General features: G+C 43.2%; 1 protein-coding gene across 1 annotated transcript in view; it reads right to left on the reverse strand.

The window, feature by feature from the left end:
• Positions 1-18,633, reverse strand: part of SYCP2L (synaptonemal complex protein 2 like) — a 92,058-nt gene that overhangs the window by 24,962 nt on the left and 48,463 nt on the right. Inside the window, exons 21-28 of the mRNA XM_036348477.1 lie at positions 16,984-17,134; positions 16,328-16,377; positions 14,407-14,536; positions 13,256-13,326; positions 13,033-13,102; positions 3,962-4,063; positions 2,601-2,707; positions 1,636-1,727 (exon numbers count right to left, since the gene is read on the reverse strand). Coding sequence (XP_036204370.1) covers positions 1,636-1,727; positions 2,601-2,707; positions 3,962-4,063; positions 13,033-13,102; positions 13,256-13,326; positions 14,407-14,536; positions 16,328-16,377; positions 16,984-17,134 — 773 coding nt within the window. The remainder of the gene's footprint in view (positions 1-1,635; positions 1,728-2,600; positions 2,708-3,961; positions 4,064-13,032; positions 13,103-13,255; positions 13,327-14,406; positions 14,537-16,327; positions 16,378-16,983; positions 17,135-18,633) is intronic.

An 18,633-nucleotide genomic window follows, 5' to 3' on the forward strand; every position in this document is an offset into this window, starting at 1 on the left:
CTGGACAAAAATCGTGCACCTATGGATGAGGACAGTGGGTGGGAAGTGAGGGCGGAGGGTGGGGCGGGAACTGGGAGGAGGGGAGTTATGGGGGGGAAAAAAGAGGAACAAATGTAATAATCTGAACAATAAAGATTTAATTAAAATAAATAAAATAAAATGAATTTATGCACGCCCCTTAAAAGATGATGGAAGTTCCACGAGTCCGAAGTCCCTCACGGGCTTGTTTTGAGACTCAAATGACAGTACATGCATGTATAAATGTTTGAAAAAAAATTGTAAATTTCTATTCATGTTATATATTCTGCCCTAAGAAGCTTTCTACTTCGGTTAAGCAAATCGGCCTGCCATCACCTTCTTCCCCATCTTCCCTTACAGGCCATTCTCTCCAACAGGAACCATCTCTATACTCACCTTCCCTATTCCATTCAAATCTGTTTCCAAAACCTCACTCCAGAAGCACTTCCACTGTAATCACTCTGGATCAACTCCAGTCACTACAGAAACCCATCTCCCCATTCGCACTTCTTGTCCTTCACATCTGTCTGAAATCTCAGCTCCTTTTTACTCCTTGCTACATGGTGACAAGGGTCTGTGTGTGCATGAGTGTGTAGTATTATTTTTTATTGTTGCAAAATATACATAACATAAAACTGACCCTTTTGATCATTTTAAGTGTACAATTCAGTAGTGGTAGGACATTCACAATGTTGTGTGGCCACCGCCACTCTCCATTTCCAGAATTTTTCCATCATCCCAGATAGAAACTCTTTATTGACTAAACAATAACTACCCATTTCCCACTCCCCCAACTGCTGGTAACCTCTATTTCACTTTATGTCTCTATGAATTTGCCTATTCTAGGTACTTCATATAAGTGGAGTCACATAATAATTGTCCTTTTATATATTTCACTTAAAATAATGTCCTCAAGATTTATCTATGTTGTAGCTAATATTAGAATTCCATTCCTTTTTTAAGTTGAATATCCCACTGTATGTCTATACCACATATCACTTATCCAGCATTTTTACACGCTTGCCCTGTCTTCACAGTTGGATTATGAACTTTTGAAGAATACAGGCAGTCCTCGGGTTACGTCAGACTCGACGTATGTCGTTTCGTGATTATGTCGCCATCTCCCATTTATTTATAAAAAAAAGTTCCATCATTTCAACGTATGTACATATGTGCTTTATGTTTTTAATTATTTGTTTACCACAAGTAAAGGTCAGGAATTGTTATCTTCCTTTTACATTTTTTTTCACTGTTTCACTTCATTACTGCTGTGTATGTGCTCCATGTGAATGACGTAGGTGCTTATGTAGGTGGGTTCCAACTTATGGCGAAAATCACATTATGTCGCACCGTAGTAGGAACGGATCTCCGACGTAACCCAAGGACCTACTGTAGTCGTTTAGAACCATATAACGGTATGCCATAAAGAGGCTTAAGAAGGGCCTTCAGTTCAGTCCCTCATCTTATGAAGAACCAGACACCTGGAAGGGTTAAGCAATGTATCAAACCTCACATCTTCCCGAGCTCCAACTCCTCACGACCCAGCACAGTGGTCGTGAGACAAACATTTGTGAGCAATCACACTTTTATAAACTTATTTTGAAAGCCAATACTTACCTACAGTGATGTATCTGGTTTAAAAGTTTTATTAGGCAGCTCGGTGCTTGCTTTGCATATTCTGAATAAAGTGCACTCCTTCTGTACCTAAGCTAAACCATAATAACAATACAAGATCACATTTGGGTCAACCATAACCACACAAAATGAGTGCAGGCTTTGTATTAAAAAGATTTTGACAGCACACAACATACTTAGCAAATATTACTGCTAACGAACAGTGAAAAGGTGCAATGCTACACACCTCCCGTGTACTACCTCAGGGCCAGTACCAATACAGAATAAGCTAAAAAAGGAAAAGTTGCATTCATACTATTGCAACACATATTGAATATCATGTACAACTTTCCATTGTAAATTAGCTTATAGAGTATTGTAGAAAATAAGACTTTGGAGATCTTCCAACTTAGTTAAATGAATGTGTATTAGTGTAAGATAGTTCTCTCAAATGTGCTATTAAATAACTCTAGGGATATACAAAAATAGGACAAAAAAGAGGAGACTGAAATGGTTCCAAAGTTCATCTGGCAGGTACAGTTTTGGGACAGCCTACAGGTGCAGTGTCAGGTAAGCCACCACTCTGCTGGGCACCCTCCCACAGCCTAACCCCATCTTTGTCCCAGACACCTCTCTTAGCCACATGCCTTCTTCTCCTGAATCCTCCTTGTCCATCACTGTGACAAAATCATTGCTTCCTGCTAGTTTAGTTGTCTGAGAATGCCATCAGTCCTAACCATGAGTCCAATTTGCACACAGTCCTTCTGGTCCCATGGCAGCAAATGAACATGAAGTAGCTCTCTTATAAATACAAACCACAATTCACCAAGACTCTGAAGTCAGGGGCCACAGCTAAGACAGACTCAGGAATACTTGCACACATGAAAGATAACGGTATTAATAAATAACATGAACCTGTTACTTTAAACTCATAACAAGCTAGCTTTTCATTGTCAGTGAACCATTACCTCACATTTTCTTTCCAGTTCTCTAGTGAAGTTCTCAAAGGTTGTGATAACAGCAGAGCTATTCAAGTTCTCCGGCACAACGGCCAGGGGTGGAGTAGAAATGTTTTCTGAACAATAAAAACAGAACATTAAGTAAAATTAACAAAGTGCGAAGTAGATGTGCTTAGTCCATCAGCTGCCGGGAGGATGGAGCGAGGCAGAAGCACACATCCGATCCACGAAGCCCTTGGGTGCCTGGCTTGACTGCAGAGGGCTGACTCTGGCTGATGCCGACAAGGCCAACTCAGGCCCAGAGTCCCCACGGCAGGCGCTTCATGCTGCTTCTTACCAAACCTCCTTCTCTAGCAAGTGCCCGCTTCATCCAAACTTTCCCAGCACTTTACATCAGTGCGACCGATATGATGTCTAAGAAGCAGGCTGAGGTGCAGTAGGTTTTAAGGAGGATGTGATGGGTAGGGCATTTCTATGAGGGAAACACTGGCATAACAACTCTGGATGCCAGGCGTTTCCTGAGAGCACATGAGGGGTCTGGCATCGTTCACAGTGGTCGGCAAACTGCGGCTCGCAAGCCACATGCGGCTCTTTGGCCCCTTGAGTGTGGCTCTTCCACAAAATACCATGTGCGGGCGCGCACGTACAGTGTGATTGAAACTTCATGGCCCATGCGCAGAAGTCGTATTTTGTGGAAGTGCCACACTCAAGGGGCCAAAGAGCCGCATGTGGCTCACGAGCCGCAGTTTGCCGAGCCGCAGTTTGCCGAGCCGCAGTTTGCCGACCACTGTTCTAAGAGATTTGCATGTGTCAACTCCTTTAATCTTCATAAAAACAGAGAGAGCAGATAACTTGTGCAAGCTCACATCAACTGCTTCAGGACTGGAAGCCAGGCTGCCTGGCTCTTCACCACCCTCCAGGACCTCTGGGCTTCCAAATCTGCCTTCTTGGAGACTTGTGTTTCAAAATATAGTGGCGCCACTCATCCAGAAGGCCATCCCCCCAAATGCAGACATTTCAGATGCTCCTCCTTCACTGGTATAGAGTGAATGTATCCACCACAGAAATTTAGTTAATAACTATCAACTAAAGCAGAGACTTATACGTTCAGGAATGCCCAGGCCCTGAAAACTGCCATAAAGACGAGTTAAGAGGCAGAAATCTAAAGGCTAGGGAGGAGATGTGCTGGCTTTTATTGTAATTTGTGCAGCAATTTATGTATCTCTGAAAGGACAGAACGCTTAGTTTTTAGGGCTCTGCAGCTGCTATGATCTTCAAACTGTAACCCCCTGGTAATTCGCGTTGGTACACTCAGTGCTCACACTTTCTCACAGTCTTGCTTGACTGGCTGGCTAGATGCATAGCGTTACCTGCCACGTCTGCTTCTTCTGTCACGGAGGAAAGTGATTCTGGAGCATCATCCTCTTCCACTTTCGACTGTTTCCACTTAGCAAAACTACCATCCGACATGTCTAAAGGCAAGCACAGCACACTCATAACCACACACACATTATTTTTATCCCAAGTTTAGTTAGTCCTCTTTTCGACAGTTAATATCTAACCTTGACGAGCAGTAAGTGAAAGTTCTTCCCTGTTACTAATTACTCACCATTTGGCACATTCAACAAGCATCAAAGCACTAAGTCTACTGATGCCTAAAAAGGACACATGGGAACAGGCCTCCCTTTGAGGAGCTCTGAACCATTAGGAAAGCACAGACTGACTCAGAAAAAAGCAGTAATCATTGGCATCGAAAATACTGCTCCCCTCCATGTCCTGCAAAACAAACAAACAAAACAAAAGAACAACTACAACAACAAACATTTCGCAGGCTCAAGGCTAAATGGCCAGGTAGCAAGGTTTCCAGGCAAATGGGCTTTGGAAGCTCTTCTATCACCCTGCGGAATGCGCCACCTGCTGGTAACACTGGAGCTTTAGGGTTGTACTGAGGGCTACCTTATAAATGAGGTCATTTTGGCTCCTCACCAGCTTGAGACTTTGAGAGCCTCAGCTTATGAGACTTAAATATAGGTTCTCTTTTTAGGCATTTAGTAAATATTTTTTATTCTTTTTTTTTTTTTTTTTTTTTAACATTGACCATTCTTTTTTTTTTTTCTTTTTTTTTTTAATTAAATCTTTATTGTTCAGATTATTACATTTGTTCCTCTTTTTTTTCCCCCCATAACTCCCCTCCTCCCAGTTCCCGCCCCACCCTCCGCCCTCACTCCCCACCCACTGTCCTCATCCATAGGTGCACAATTTTTGTCCAGTCTCTTCCCGCATCTCCCACACCCCTTTCCCCCCCAGGAATAGTCAGTCCATTCCCTTTCTATGTCCCTGATTCTATTATAATCACCAGTTCATTCTGTTCATCAGATTATTTATTCACTTGATTCTTAGATTCACTTGTTGATAGATGCATATTTGTTGTTCATAATTTGTATCTTTACCTTTTTCTTCCTCTTCCTCTTCTTAAAGGACACCTTTCAGCATTTCATATAATCCTGGTTTGGTGGTGATGAACTCCTTTAGCTTTTCCTTATCTGTGAAGCTCTTTATCTGACCTTCAATTCTGAATGATAGCTTTGCTGGATAAAGTAATCTTGGTTGTAGGTTCTTGGTATTCATCACTTTGAATATTTCTTGCCACTCCCTTCTGGCCTGCAAAGTTTCTGTTGAGAAATCAGCTGACAGGCGTATGGGTATTCCCTTGTAGGTAACTGAGTTTCTTTCTCTTGCTGTTTTTAAGATTCTCTCTTTATCTTTTGCTCTTGGCATTTTAATTATGATGTGTCTTGGTGTGGTCCTCTTTGGATTCCTTTTGTTTGGGGTTCTCCGCGCTTCTTGGACCTGTAAGTCCATTTCTTTCACCAGGTGGGGGAAGTTTTCTGTCATTATTTCTTCAAATAGGTTTTCAATATCTTGCTCTCTCTCATCTTCTGGCACCCCTATAATTCTGATGTTGGTACGCTTGAAGCTGTCCCAGAGGCTCCTTACACTATCCTCGCATTTTTGGATTCTTTTTTCATTTTGCTTTTCCGGTTGGGTGTTTTTTGCTTCCTCGCATTTCAAATCATTGACTTGATTCTTGCGCTCCTCTGGTCTGCTGTCGGGAGTCTGTATAATATTCGTTATTTCAGTCCGTGTATGCTTAATTTCTAGTTGGTTCCCCAATATAAGATCGAGGGTCTTATTAGTTTTCTTGTAGATCTCATTAAGTTTATCGGCGGCTTCTAAACAGTTCTTGAGAGACCTTAAAAGTGTGGTTCTGAACTCTATATCTTCCATTGACAATTTTGTCCTGTTTCTTTGTCTCCGCATTTTGTTATGCTTCCTTGGTGCACCCCCTAGTGGTCTTTGTTCGCAGTCTTATAGTTAAATCTTGATTGTTGTAGCTAATTCCAGGGAGGGTTTGACCTCCAGGCCAAGTGGCTATGAGAATCAGCTGTGTCAGCAGCGAGAGAACTTCTGTCCCCTAGGGAGGTGCTAATCTGGCATTTGCCTGAGGCTATCCGGCAAATGCCTGTGTGCAGGGCTTGGGCGGGGCGGGTCGAACAGGATCAACAGGGTGGGCCGGAGAGAGCAGTTATGGCGACTCTCAGTCCTGTCCCCAGGGGCTCTGCCTCTCTGAGTCCCAGCACCCGCTGCAAAGCTCAGGGAGAAAGCTGCACTCGCTCTGACCGAAGCCAGACAGTCCCGCTTCTCCCGTTTGAGTCTGGGTCCCTAAAGACTCGCCCGGATCTGGAGCTCAGATTCTGCGACTCCCTCCCGATTGAAAACGCCAACCGCGCCCTCCACCGCCAGCCCGCTCGCGCACTCCGCACCTCAGAATTTGACTTCAGCACTGCGCCTCCTCTGAGTGTCCGTATGCGTTTCTCTTTCCTCCTAGTTGTAGGACTTCCACTCAGCCAGCGTTCCTGTGGTTCTGGGTGATGTCCCTTCCGTTTTTTGGTTTCACTTTTGAAGTAGTTGTTCAAAGCAGCAAACTCCGGCGTTAACCTATGCCGCCATCTTGGTTCTCCAATATTTTTTATTCTAATATTCATTTGCGCCCCATCCATGCCTTCCTGATCTTATCAAAGGCACCACCATTGTCAAGAGTACACTAGCATTCAGCCTGACTTCTGCTTCTCTTTACTGTCTGCTTCTCTTCCATCATCAGGGTCTGAGGTCCTGCCTGTAGAATGAATCCATATCTCTTTCTACATTCCCACACCGTGACCCTGGAGGATCTCATCAATCCCATAACGTCGTCATCTCCCAAATACCTTTCTTGTCTGAGCTCTCTTAAGCAGCAAACTTGTGTTTCCAATTGCCTACTCAACAGCTCCACCTTGAACCCACTCCTTCCTATCCCTCCTCACCCTAACCACTTTCTTCTCCACCATATACTTAGCCCCTAAACACACACTTACCTACAAAGTCATCTGCTTTCCCCCTTGTCCTCACATATCCGGCTTAATCACTATTGGTTTTCCCTTTGAAAGCTCTAGAATCTAATTTAATTAATTTGCTTAATAAATAATTGAATGTTACTGTGTGCAAAGAGTTGGTACAGTGTGGTAGGAAGACAGTAGAGAAGCGAAGAGGCAAGTTTCTCTTTCTCCACTCTGCTCCTCTACCCTGGTCTCCTTGCAGTTCCTCAGACACCCCAGACACACTCTCACCTAAAGACCTTGGCACTTACTCCTCTAACCTGAGTCCTTCCCCCCTCGTATCTGCACTGAGGTTTCCTCTGGCCATTCAACCGAAAATTTCAATACCACCCCCAACCTCTAAACCTCTTTCCCAATTAATTTTTTCTTAGCCTTGATCACAATATAATATACTACATGTTTTGCTTTTCTTGTGTATTATGTCTCCCCCACTAGAAGGTAAGCTCCAATGAGGTCAGGCATTATTTCTGTTTTGTTCTGTAGAATATCTAACATGTAGAAAAGTGTCTCACACATAACAGACATTCAGTAGACATTCAGAGAGTAAAGGAATGATTGACTGCTGCAGAATATCCAAGCCACTATGAAATAAGATCTTGAATAAGAAATGACATCTTACTTCTGGTCAAGATGGTGATATAGGTTAACATGGTACTCACATCCTCCCACACCACATCAAAATTACAACTAAACTACAAAATCATCATTCAAAACACGCTGAAAACGGACTGAATGGAAGTCCTACAACTAGGGAATTAAACAAAAAGCCACATAGAGATTGGTAGGAGGGGTGAAGACGCAGAATGGGCTGGTCCTAAACCCACTTGTGTTGGATAAAAATCGGGAGGGATATCTTGGCTGTGGATGACCACCCTGAGGAGCAAGGGTCCCAACCCCACACAAGGCCTCCCAGGTCAGGGTTCCAGTACCAGAAAGAGTTCTCATAACTTCTGGCTGTGAAAAACAGCAGGGATTAAGGCTGAGTGAGACGGAGGCTGCTGGAGTCCCAGGCAGTACCTCTTACAGGGCCCACCCATGGACTTACTCAGACTTACGCCCTCTGAGCTCCAATGCTGGGGTGGCAGCTTTCTCCCAGACAGACGTGCTGGCAGAGGCCATTGTTCCTTTGGTGAGCCCACCTCCCATTGATGTGCCAACAGCACTCAAGGCTCAATTACAAGAGAAGGGTGTACACAGCCTATACAGGGAGCACACCTCAGCTTGGTAACCAAAGAGACTGTGCTACTGGACCCTACAGAACACCTACTACATTGGGCCACTTTAACAAGCCTGGGAGACATAGCAGCTCTACCTAGTACATAGAAACAAACACAGGGAGGCTGAAAAAGTGAGAATACAAAGAAACATATCCCAAATGAAAGAACAGAATAAAACTCCAGAAAAAGAACTAAACAAAATGGAGACAGGCAATCTACTACATGCAGAGTTTAAAACACTGGTTATGGGGATGCTCAATAAGCTTTAAGAGCATATGCCCTAACTGGTGTGGCTCAGTGGATAGAGCATCGGCCTGCAGACTCAAGGGTCCCAGGTTCGATTCCAGTCAAGGGCACGTACCTTGGTTGCGGGCACGTACCCAGTGGGGAGTGCAGGAGGCAGCTGATCAATGTTTCTTTCTCATTGATGTTTCTAACTCTCTATCCCTATCCCTTCCTCTCTGTAAAAAATCAATAAAGTATATTTTTAAAAAAAGAGCATATAGAAGAACCAGTCAGAAATGAAAAACACACTAATTGAAATAAAAGTAATTTACAGGGAATCAACAGTAGAGTAGATGAAGCCAAGAATAAAATCAGCAATTTGGAATATAAGGAAGCAAAGAATACCCAAAAGAAGAAGAAAAAATGAGGATAGTGTAAGGAACCTCCGAGACAACCTCAAGCATACCAATACTCACATCATGGGGGTGCCAGAAGGAAAAGAGAGGGAGCAAGAAATTGAAAACCTATTTGAAAAAGTGATAGGAACCTTCCCTAACCTGGTAAAGGGAAGAGACATTAAAGTTCAGGAAGCACAGAGAGTTCCAAACAAGATGAACTCAAACAGGCCTACACCAAGACACATCATAATTAAAATACAAAAGGTCAAAGACAAAGAGAATTTTAAAAGCAACAAGAGAAAAGCAGTTAGTTACTTATAAGGGAGCTCCCGTAAAACTGTCAGCTGACTAACCAGTTTGGCTCAGTGGATAGAGCATCAGCATGTGGACTGAAGGGTCCCGGGTTCGATTCCAATCAAGGGCACATGCCCAGGTTGTGGGCTTGATCCCCACTGGGTGGCATGCAGGAGGCAACTGATTGATAATTTTCTCTCATCATTGATGTTTCTATCTCTCCCACCCTTCCTCTCTGAAATAAAAATACATATTTAAAAAAGAATAATTGTAATATAGAATATTCTAGATATTTGACTTTAAAAAAAAAGAAAAAAAGACTGTGAGCTGATTTCTCAACAGAAACTTTATAGGCCAGAAAGGAGTGGCATGAAATATTCAAAGTGTTGAAAAGCAAGAACCTACAACCAAGATTATTCTACCTAACAAAGTTATCATTTAGAATTGAAGGACTGATGAAGGGCTTCCCATATAAAATAAGCTAAAAGAGTTCATGACCACCAAACCAGTGTTACAAGAAAGGTTTAAAGGATCTTACAGTGGTTCGCAACCTTCCTAATGCTGCGACCCTTTAATACAGTTCCTGATGTTGTGGTGACCCCAACCATAAAATTATTTCAATTGCTACTTCATAACTGTAATTTTGCTACTGTTATGAATCGTAATGTAAATATCTGATATGCAGAATGTATTTTCAGGGGTTGCGGCCCACAGGTTGAGAACTAGGAGAAGGAGAAAAATTTTGAACAATAAAATGGAAATAAATGCATATCTATCACTGATTGCATGTAAAAATAAATAAAAAAATGAACAAGCAGAACAGAAACCGACTCATAAAAACAGAGAACATTATGACGGTTGCCAGGGGAGGAGGATAGGGAGGTGGTTAAAAAAGATGAAGGGATTAAGAAGTGCAAATTGGTAGTTACAGAATAGTCACAGGAGGTAAAGTACAGCATAGGGAATCCTATCTAATAAAAGAGAAACATAGTAATTAGCCGTACATCCGCTACCCTTCCCATTGGCTAATCAGGGCGATATGCAAATTAACTGCCAGCCAAGATGGCGGCCGACAGCCAGGCAGCTTGAAGCGAACATGAGGCTTGCTTGCTTCAGTGACGGAGGAAACCAACGTTCCCCGACTGCCTTGCCGGCCTCTGAGCTTGCAGTTTGAAACATTGTTACAAATATAGAAGCTAAACAAAACCCCAGAAACCTGATTTCAGCCAGCAGGGATCTCAGAGCTGGAGTTGATACAGTGTTTCGATTATAGAACCCAAACAAACCAGATACCTGCTTTCAGCAGCAGAGACCTCAGAGCTGGAGCCAGAGCTAAAGCTGGCCCAGAATAAAAAAAAAAAAAAAAAGAAAAAAAGGAGCAGTTGGGAGCTTCAGTCACCCGCCAGCCTGAAAACAGCCATCATCCCCTCATCCAGGCTGGCCAGGCACCCCAGTGGGGACCCCCACCCTGATCCAGGACACCCTTCAGGGCAAACCAGCCGGGCCCCCCCCATGCACCAGGCCTCTATCCTATATAGTAAAAGGGTAATATGCCTCCCAGCACCGGGATCAGCGGAGCTGAAAGGCCTCCCGGCACCGGGATTAGTGTGACAGGGGGCAGCGCCCAAACCCCCGGATCGCCCTGCGGCTCTGTGTGTGACAGGGGGCAGGGCCACAACCTCCCTGTCCGCCCTGCTCTGTTCATGACAGGGGAAGGCGCCCCAACCCCCTGATCAGCCCTGCTCTGTGCCTGATAGGGGGGAGCTCCCAAACGCCTGATCGCCCTGCGTCTCTGTGTGTGACAGGGCCCTGCTCTGTGGGTGATAGAGGGCAGCGCCCCAACCCCCCTCCATGGGCCCTGCTCTGTGTGTGATGGGGTAGAGCCATAACCTCCCCATCGGCCCTGCCCTGAGTGTGACAGTGGCGGCGCCCCAACCCCCTGATCCGCCCTGCTCTGTGTGTGACAGGGGGCGGTGCCCCAACTCCCCTATCGGCCCTGCTCTTTGAGTGACAGGGGGCAGCGCCCCAACCCCCTGATTGGGCCTCCTCTGTGCGTGACAGGGGGTGGCGCCACAACCTCCCCATCGTCCCTGCCTTGAGTGTGACGGTGCCCCAACCCCCCAATTGGCCCTACTCTGAGTGTGACTGAGGGTGGCATCGCAACCTCCCAATCCGCCCTGCTCTGTGCATGACAGGGGGTGGTGCCCCAACTCCCCAATTGGCCCTGCTCTGAGCCCGACCAGGGGCTGCACCTAGGGATTGGGCCTGCCCTCTGCCACCCGGGAGCAGGCCTAAGCCAGCAGGTCGTTATCTCCCGAGGGGTCCCAGACTGCAAGAGGGCACAGGCTGGGCTGAGGGACCCCCCCCTCCTCCCCCGAGTGCACAAATTTTTGTGTACCAGGCCTCTAGTCTATATATATAAAAGCCTAAGTGACTGTTACAACTGGTCAACCAAACAACTGGTTGACCAATCATTCTGACTCACATGCTCAATGCAGGAGCTGCCCTCTGGTGGTCAGTGTGCTCCCACAGCCAACCTCCCCCCATGGTCCCTCCCCCTGGCCAACTGGCCCCAATGGGCCCCGGTCGCCAGCCAGGCCAAGGGACCCCACCCATGCACAAATTCGTGCACCAGTCCTCTAGTATAGTCAATAATATTCTAATAACTTTTCATGGTGTCAGATGGGTGTGAGATCTATCAGGATGATCACTTAGTAAGTAATATCTAATATGTAATATCTAATCACTGAAGGTGTACACCTGAAACATACATAATATAATAATGTATATAAAATGTAATTAAAAATAAAAATGATTTAATAAAAGGACATCTTATATCCTAGAACAGAATCTTGATAAAAGAGATGATTTATTCTAGTTACCTTATATTACTAATAAAGAAATAGAGGAATATCAAAAACTTTAGAGACCCAAATACCTGCTACATAAGTTATAAATAGAAATTAATAAAGTTTAGCATTTTAAGATCTGCTAAAACTACTTTTTGGGAGGAATTGTAAATACACAAATTTTTAGAAATAGCACCACAGTAGGAAATACCAGTCATAGACTTCAAGATAACAAAAGGAAAATAATTTTGCTGTTATAATTATTTTAGAGAATAGTCAATGTTAAAATAATTATATACCAGGTATATAAATAAAATGATCTATGAATGATGAAGTTCGTGGCTTGCTATAATAAAATCTTCATAAACTGAAAACTTCACTAAAGATCACATTCCCACTCTGCAGAACTTGGAAAAGAAAGAGCCCATATCCAGCTTCTCTGTAATAAAAAATTAAATTAAAGCATAACAAATACTCTCAATTTTCAACTCTCAAATACTCTCAACTCCCATAGGAGCCACTATCTCTTCTCTTTGCGCTTAGATTTACAAGAAATGTTCCCATAAAAAAATAAAAAATAAAAACAAAGCTAAAAGAGTTCATCACCAAGCTGAGAGGTTGTCAGTCGCATGCTGACTTGGTTCCATTATGTGCCTGACAATGCGGCAAGCTGCAGAATGATAAAGGTGAGGGAAACAAAACCCCTGGGGTACATATTCATTTGTTTGAAAAGTATAGATGGATATTTTCTAGAGGGTTGCACTGTTTCAAGAAAATAATTCAGCCCTAGCCAGGTGGCTCAGTTGGTTGGAGTATCTTCCCGGACACCAAAAGGTTCAATTCCCTCTCAGGGCACATACCTAGGTTGTGGGTTCAATCCCCAGTCAGGAGGCAATCGATCAATGTTTCTCTCTCACAACAATGTTTATCTGATGCAATTTTAATAAAGCACAGACCCCCCCCCCCAATCTGATTAATTTTTCTTTGTCTAACTCTGCAAAAAGAATTTAGTATTCTCTCACCTCTGTCTTCCAGGTTTTCCAGTTTATGTTTGAGGTTTGCACTTTTCATCAATGAGTCTTCATTTACAGTCTTGAAAAAAAAGGCAAACAGACCACAAATACATGTACATACTTGTTACCAAATAAAACACAAATGATGTTACGTTATCCTTTAAGAAGGAATAAGCCAGTACATTATGCAAATATAACATTAATTCTGGAAAACCCAACAATTAAATGGTACCTTAGATACATTCTGTTCTTCTGAGTGCTCCAGTGAAGAGACACTGCTCGGTGGGTGGGGGCTCTCAAGTTCTGAGTATTAGAGAGAACAGTTTCAAGGGAATGACACACTACGAAGCAACTTCAGGCGCTAACACTTCACTGTCCCTCTACATAGTAAATCTCACCGTCAAAAACAATGGGACACAGTACCAACTGAAAGAAAGGAAACCCCAAACTTCGTATCTTTCATGGCAAGTATGGCTACTGGGTGAGCAGTTCACCTGAGAGGCCCTAAGATGCACTGTAGATAAAATGAATAGCCACTTCCTTCAATTAGATCAGCACTTTTAATAGATGTGATCTGGCCCCAAATTCATGGGCCAGGATTCTACTGCCTCAACACTGTGGTCCCTCTCCTTCTCTCTCTTAGTTCCACTCCCCTTTTTCCTCTTAGTCTCTACTGCTAATTTTCCTCTCTCCTTGTTTCTTTTCCTTCCTTCTTTTCTGCCAGTGGCAGCCAAGCTGAAAGGTTGTCAGTTGCCTTTCTTGGTGGCATTATGTGCCTGGCAGGATGGTAAGTAAGCTGCAGAATGATAAAGGTGAGAGAAACAAAACCCCCACTCTTACAAGTTTAAAAGATGCAAATAGTTTCAATAAAATACAGTGGTGGTTAAGATAAACCCTATAGGTCAAGGGCTGGCAAACTCTGGCCCCTTATGCCGCTTCTGCTGCCTGGTTTTATAAATAAAGTTTTATAAAATCACAGCTAATGCCCATTGACTTACATCTTATCTGTGGCTGATTTTGTGCTGCAACTGCAGAATTAAATAGTTGCAGCAGAAACTATAGGGTCCAAAAAGCAAAAAATATTTACCATCCAGTTCTTTACCAAAAAAAGTTTACCACTCCCTGCTAGCAAGTCATCATTTGAGTTTCTTATTTCTTTAAAAGAGAACAAAGCATTCATTTATACACAAGCTGATCTCAGCTGTTAAAGTAAAATTACAACTTAATCATCCTCTATCTTTTGCCAATGAGAATATTAAAGAGGAGAACAGCATATTTTCACATTTTCTTTAACAGACAGTAAAAGGAAAACATTTTATTTATTTCAAACTACCTTTCCCAAAATACAACTGTTTTCTATGTAAACCAACAGAAATCAGATACCTGTTTTCTGGGCAGAGGTTTCAGGAATTAAATGGGCAGAACTACCCTGAAATTTTGTTTCAGAAATTTTTGGATGTGTGTCGTCATTTTGCCTGGAGGCACCTTTCCATAATGGTGTTAAAAGTTTAGCCTAAAATATAGTACATTTTAGAAGTGTTAACATTCATAACCACTCAAGACAAGTCATCACAAAGTTCTAAGGCACTTCCATATCCTTTTTAAAAGTTTAAGTGTTGGATTTGCTCCATTTGAAATGGCAAGACTATAAGATCCCAGAGTTGGAGCACATTAGGTCATATATCAATTGATAATTCTAAATAAAAAATAACTCAAAGTCAAAATGTGGTCCCAGCCCACGGCATCAGCAACACCTGGGAACCTGATGGAAATGCAAATTCTCAAGCCTCATCTACTCAATCAGAAACTCTGGGAACGAAACCCAGCAACCTGCATGTTCACAAACCCTCCTGGCCATTCTGATGACCGCTAGAGTTAACCACTGCTCTAAATCAGGTTTTGGTAAATAACATTTTATTTGAACACAACACACCCATTTGTTTCGGTTTTGTCCAGGGCAGCCTTCGAGTTACAATGGCAGAGTTGAACAGTTGCCACAGAAACCATATGGCCCACAGAGTTGAAAATATTTACTCTCTGGCTGTTTGCAGAAAAAGTTTGCTGGCACCTGCTCTAAATTATTCTCTTATACTCCAACACAGAGAAGTGGATTTTGAATACCACTATTTGTACAAAGTCAGCAATGCCCTCCATAGACTTCTCATCACTTGCACAGCTTAAATTTATGGGTTCTCGGAGCTTTGACGTTTCTTTGGTGCTTATTTAAAACATAAGGTGTATTTACTAAACACTGTTCTCTAGGTCTATTTCTAACTGATAACTCATTGTTTCAGGTTGAATAAATATGCGGGTACTTACTCTGGCTCACAGGTTTAATCTGCAAACGTTCTCTGCCACAGAGGACCGGAGAGGCCCTGAGATGCACTGTGGGCAGCACTGTCCTGGCTGAAGGAGGGAGGCGGGTGGGGGCAGACCTCTAGCTATGACTGGAGCACTAACCACATTGCTGTGGATGCCCTCAGAATCCCAGCAGCCAGACCGGATGGTTCTCATTTAACAAGAAACAAAAGCCAACTTCTGAGAGAGGTAATTCAGCTAAAATTAGGCTTTGAATTGGTCTGGAGGACACTGGTGTTCCTACTCTTAATTACTTTTCTATAAAACAAGGATAATTGAAGGAAATTAAGAAAGTTTGAGGGTTTATTCAATATTTACATAACCCTGAAGGCATTTCAACCACTTGCAAAATAAAGGTTTAAATGTCTAAATCATTAAAAGCTTTGGAAGCAACATATCAACAAACTGAACACTAAGGGAAAATTAAACCAAGAAGTTTATTTTTAATATATTTTATTGATTTTTTATAGAGAGGAAGGGAGAGAGATAGAGAGCTAGAAACATCGATGAGAGAGAAACATCGATCAGCTGCCTCCTGCACACCCCCCACTGGGGATGTGCCCGCAACCCAGGTACATGCCCTTGGCCGGAATCGAACCCGGGACCCTTCAGTCCGCAGGCCGACGCTCTATCCACTGAGCCAAACCGGTTTCGGCTATTTTTAAAAGTAAACCCAAAAGAGCACACATTTGTAGTAAATCAGAACAGCCCAGATTTTAAGCACTATTATAATCTTGCAGCAACATCTGGGAACAATGAAGAAAGATCCTAAGTCTTTACCCAAAGTCATACTAAATGTTTAGAAGTCCTTGCAGTTTCTACTGACAGTGGGTTACAACCACTGCTTTTTCTTTTTAAGAAATAAATACAGTTTAACCCTAAGCAGATCTGCCTGTGCCATGCTGATGCCACAGGGCACAAGGCAGCCCAGGTAAAATTGACTTACTTGGTCTTTATAACGGTCACTGGCAGGACTGGGAGGGAAAAGCGGCAAGACTGAAAGGAAAGGAAAAAGTGTACAGAGGATAACTTTACTTATGACAAATATAAAAACTCATGTATCCCTCTGCCAACTATCCACATCCAGGCGAGAAGCAACTCCTGTTTCCTACAACGGGTTCAGATGTCTGTCTCTTAAGATCCCTTTCTAGTGATTCAACATTGTTCCTCACCAGCCGGCACGAAGTCTCAGCTCCAGATCATGTCCCTGAATGTGGTCCTGGGTCCTCCGTCTGTCCTTGGAGATTTACCTAACTTAGAATGCTCCCCCTTCTGCACACCTATTCTTTTTCCAAGGATGAGCTCAGGCCCCACCCACCTCTTCCCTGAAGCTTTTCCTGAAGATTCCAGCTCATATCAGATTCCTCTTATCTGAACTCCCACTCCACGTATCTACAGCTCGGACTTAATGGTTATGGCCCCTTCCATGTTTCTGTACTGTTTCACATATGTACATTTTGCCTTTTCCATGTAACTGTAGCAGGAAAGGAGAATCCCAGGATCGCACATCTCTTTGGCACCCTCTCTCATCACATACTGAGAAATAAACACCTGCTGATTTACCTGAAAAATGACTCGAAAGAAGACATGCACCAAACTTACTGTTTAAGCTACTTCTGGTTCTTGTCTTTCTTCTACCAGGATATGGTTTTAGGGATTTCCTGTCTTGGTTAATGTCCCAAGATAGTACAGTAGCACTAGAACTTGAATCTTGATTACCCTCCGAGAAGAGGTGTCTCCTGTAATTGAACTTCTACAAACACAGATAGTAAATGAACCCTATTAAAGGGATGCCAGTGCCCATTATGTACAATTAAGCATATCACTACAAAGTTAGACAAAAGAGGAGTAACAAGGTCTCTTACATAATATAAAGGCACCAAAGTAACGAGGGGAAGAAGAAACAGATGATTTCATTAGTCAGTTCTCAGCCAAGAGGCTGTTGTAAAGGATGACAAAAATCCTCTCTAGTTAGATACTTGCATCTGAAGAGATGCGAAGTAGCTGTTTAAAAGCTGGTGCACCTCAATATCGTGCCAACACTGTAACTTCAAAATACTACCAGAAACAACAAAAGAAAGTATAACAATGATTTTTTCAGAGACATGCCTGTCTACATTTTAGAGGAACCAAAATAAAAATAAGAGGGTCCTTTTCATTTAAACCTTAAAGCCTTTTGAAATTGAGCAGGCCCTGACTGGTGTGGCTCAGTAATTAGCGTGTCGTCCCATGCACTGAAGGACCACAGGTTTGATTCTGTGAGGCAACTGATCAATGTTTCTCTCTCACATGGATGTTTCTCTCTCCCTCTCTCTCCAATCAATAAAAAATAAATCCTTGGTGGGGATCTTAAAAAAAGAAAGAAACTGAGCCTGAACTGTAAAGGTTAGAGATTTTAAGGACAATTTAATCTGTTCTGGTGGATTACTCAACTCTATAATGATATATATATATTTTAATTTTCTATTTTTGGATTCATTTTTAGAAATGCTGAAACAAAGAAACGTTAACATGAAGTGTGTTTTGACTTTAATAAAGCACCTCTCTATTTCAGCCCCGTCTCCTGTGCCCTCCGGAGCCCCGGTCCTGGTGCTGCCATGCCTCTCTCAACAGGGGCTCCACCACTCAGCTCCTAACAGCTCGTTCCCATTTCAGGTCAGGGAGGATTCCCAGGAATCCCAAAGTGGTGATAGTACCTCCCATGCTCTTCTCAACCTAACACATGTCGGCTGGAGGATCCACCCTGTGCCTGAAATGGCAAAGCGTAGAAGCAGCTTAGGGTGGGAAGTGGCGTCACCCTTGTTGATGGTAACACAATCCACAACCTTTAAGGTGGGTGATGGTGAACTATCTATTTTCCAAATGAGTTTATTTTAAATGTTTAGCAGTTCACCTTTTTGTAGAGAAGCTCGTGTGTGAAAGGCACTCTGCGAGCCAGGCCTATCTCCATCTTCCTTTTGTGAAAAAAAATAAAAAAGGTTGGCGGAACCCCCACATTCGCTCCAGAGTTGCCCAGCCAGTGTCTTGTAAAGGAGCAAGCACCACTTCACTGAATGCACCCAGTTAAAAAATCTCACAGCGAGGCTTTCCCGCTTTCTTTAGTTTTATAAAAGGGGCTGAAGCCCTAGCCGGTTTGCTCAGTGGGCAGAGCATCGGCCTGCAGACTGAAGGGTCCAGGGTTCAATTCCAGTCAAGGGCACATGCCCGGGTTGTGGGCTCGATGCCCAATAGGGGGTGTGCAGGAGGCAGCCA

Source organism: Myotis myotis, unplaced genomic scaffold (assembly GCF_014108235.1).
Source record: "Myotis myotis isolate mMyoMyo1 unplaced genomic scaffold, mMyoMyo1.p scaffold_m19_p_2, whole genome shotgun sequence".
NCBI classification, from domain to species: Eukaryota; Metazoa; Chordata; class Mammalia; order Chiroptera; family Vespertilionidae; genus Myotis; species Myotis myotis.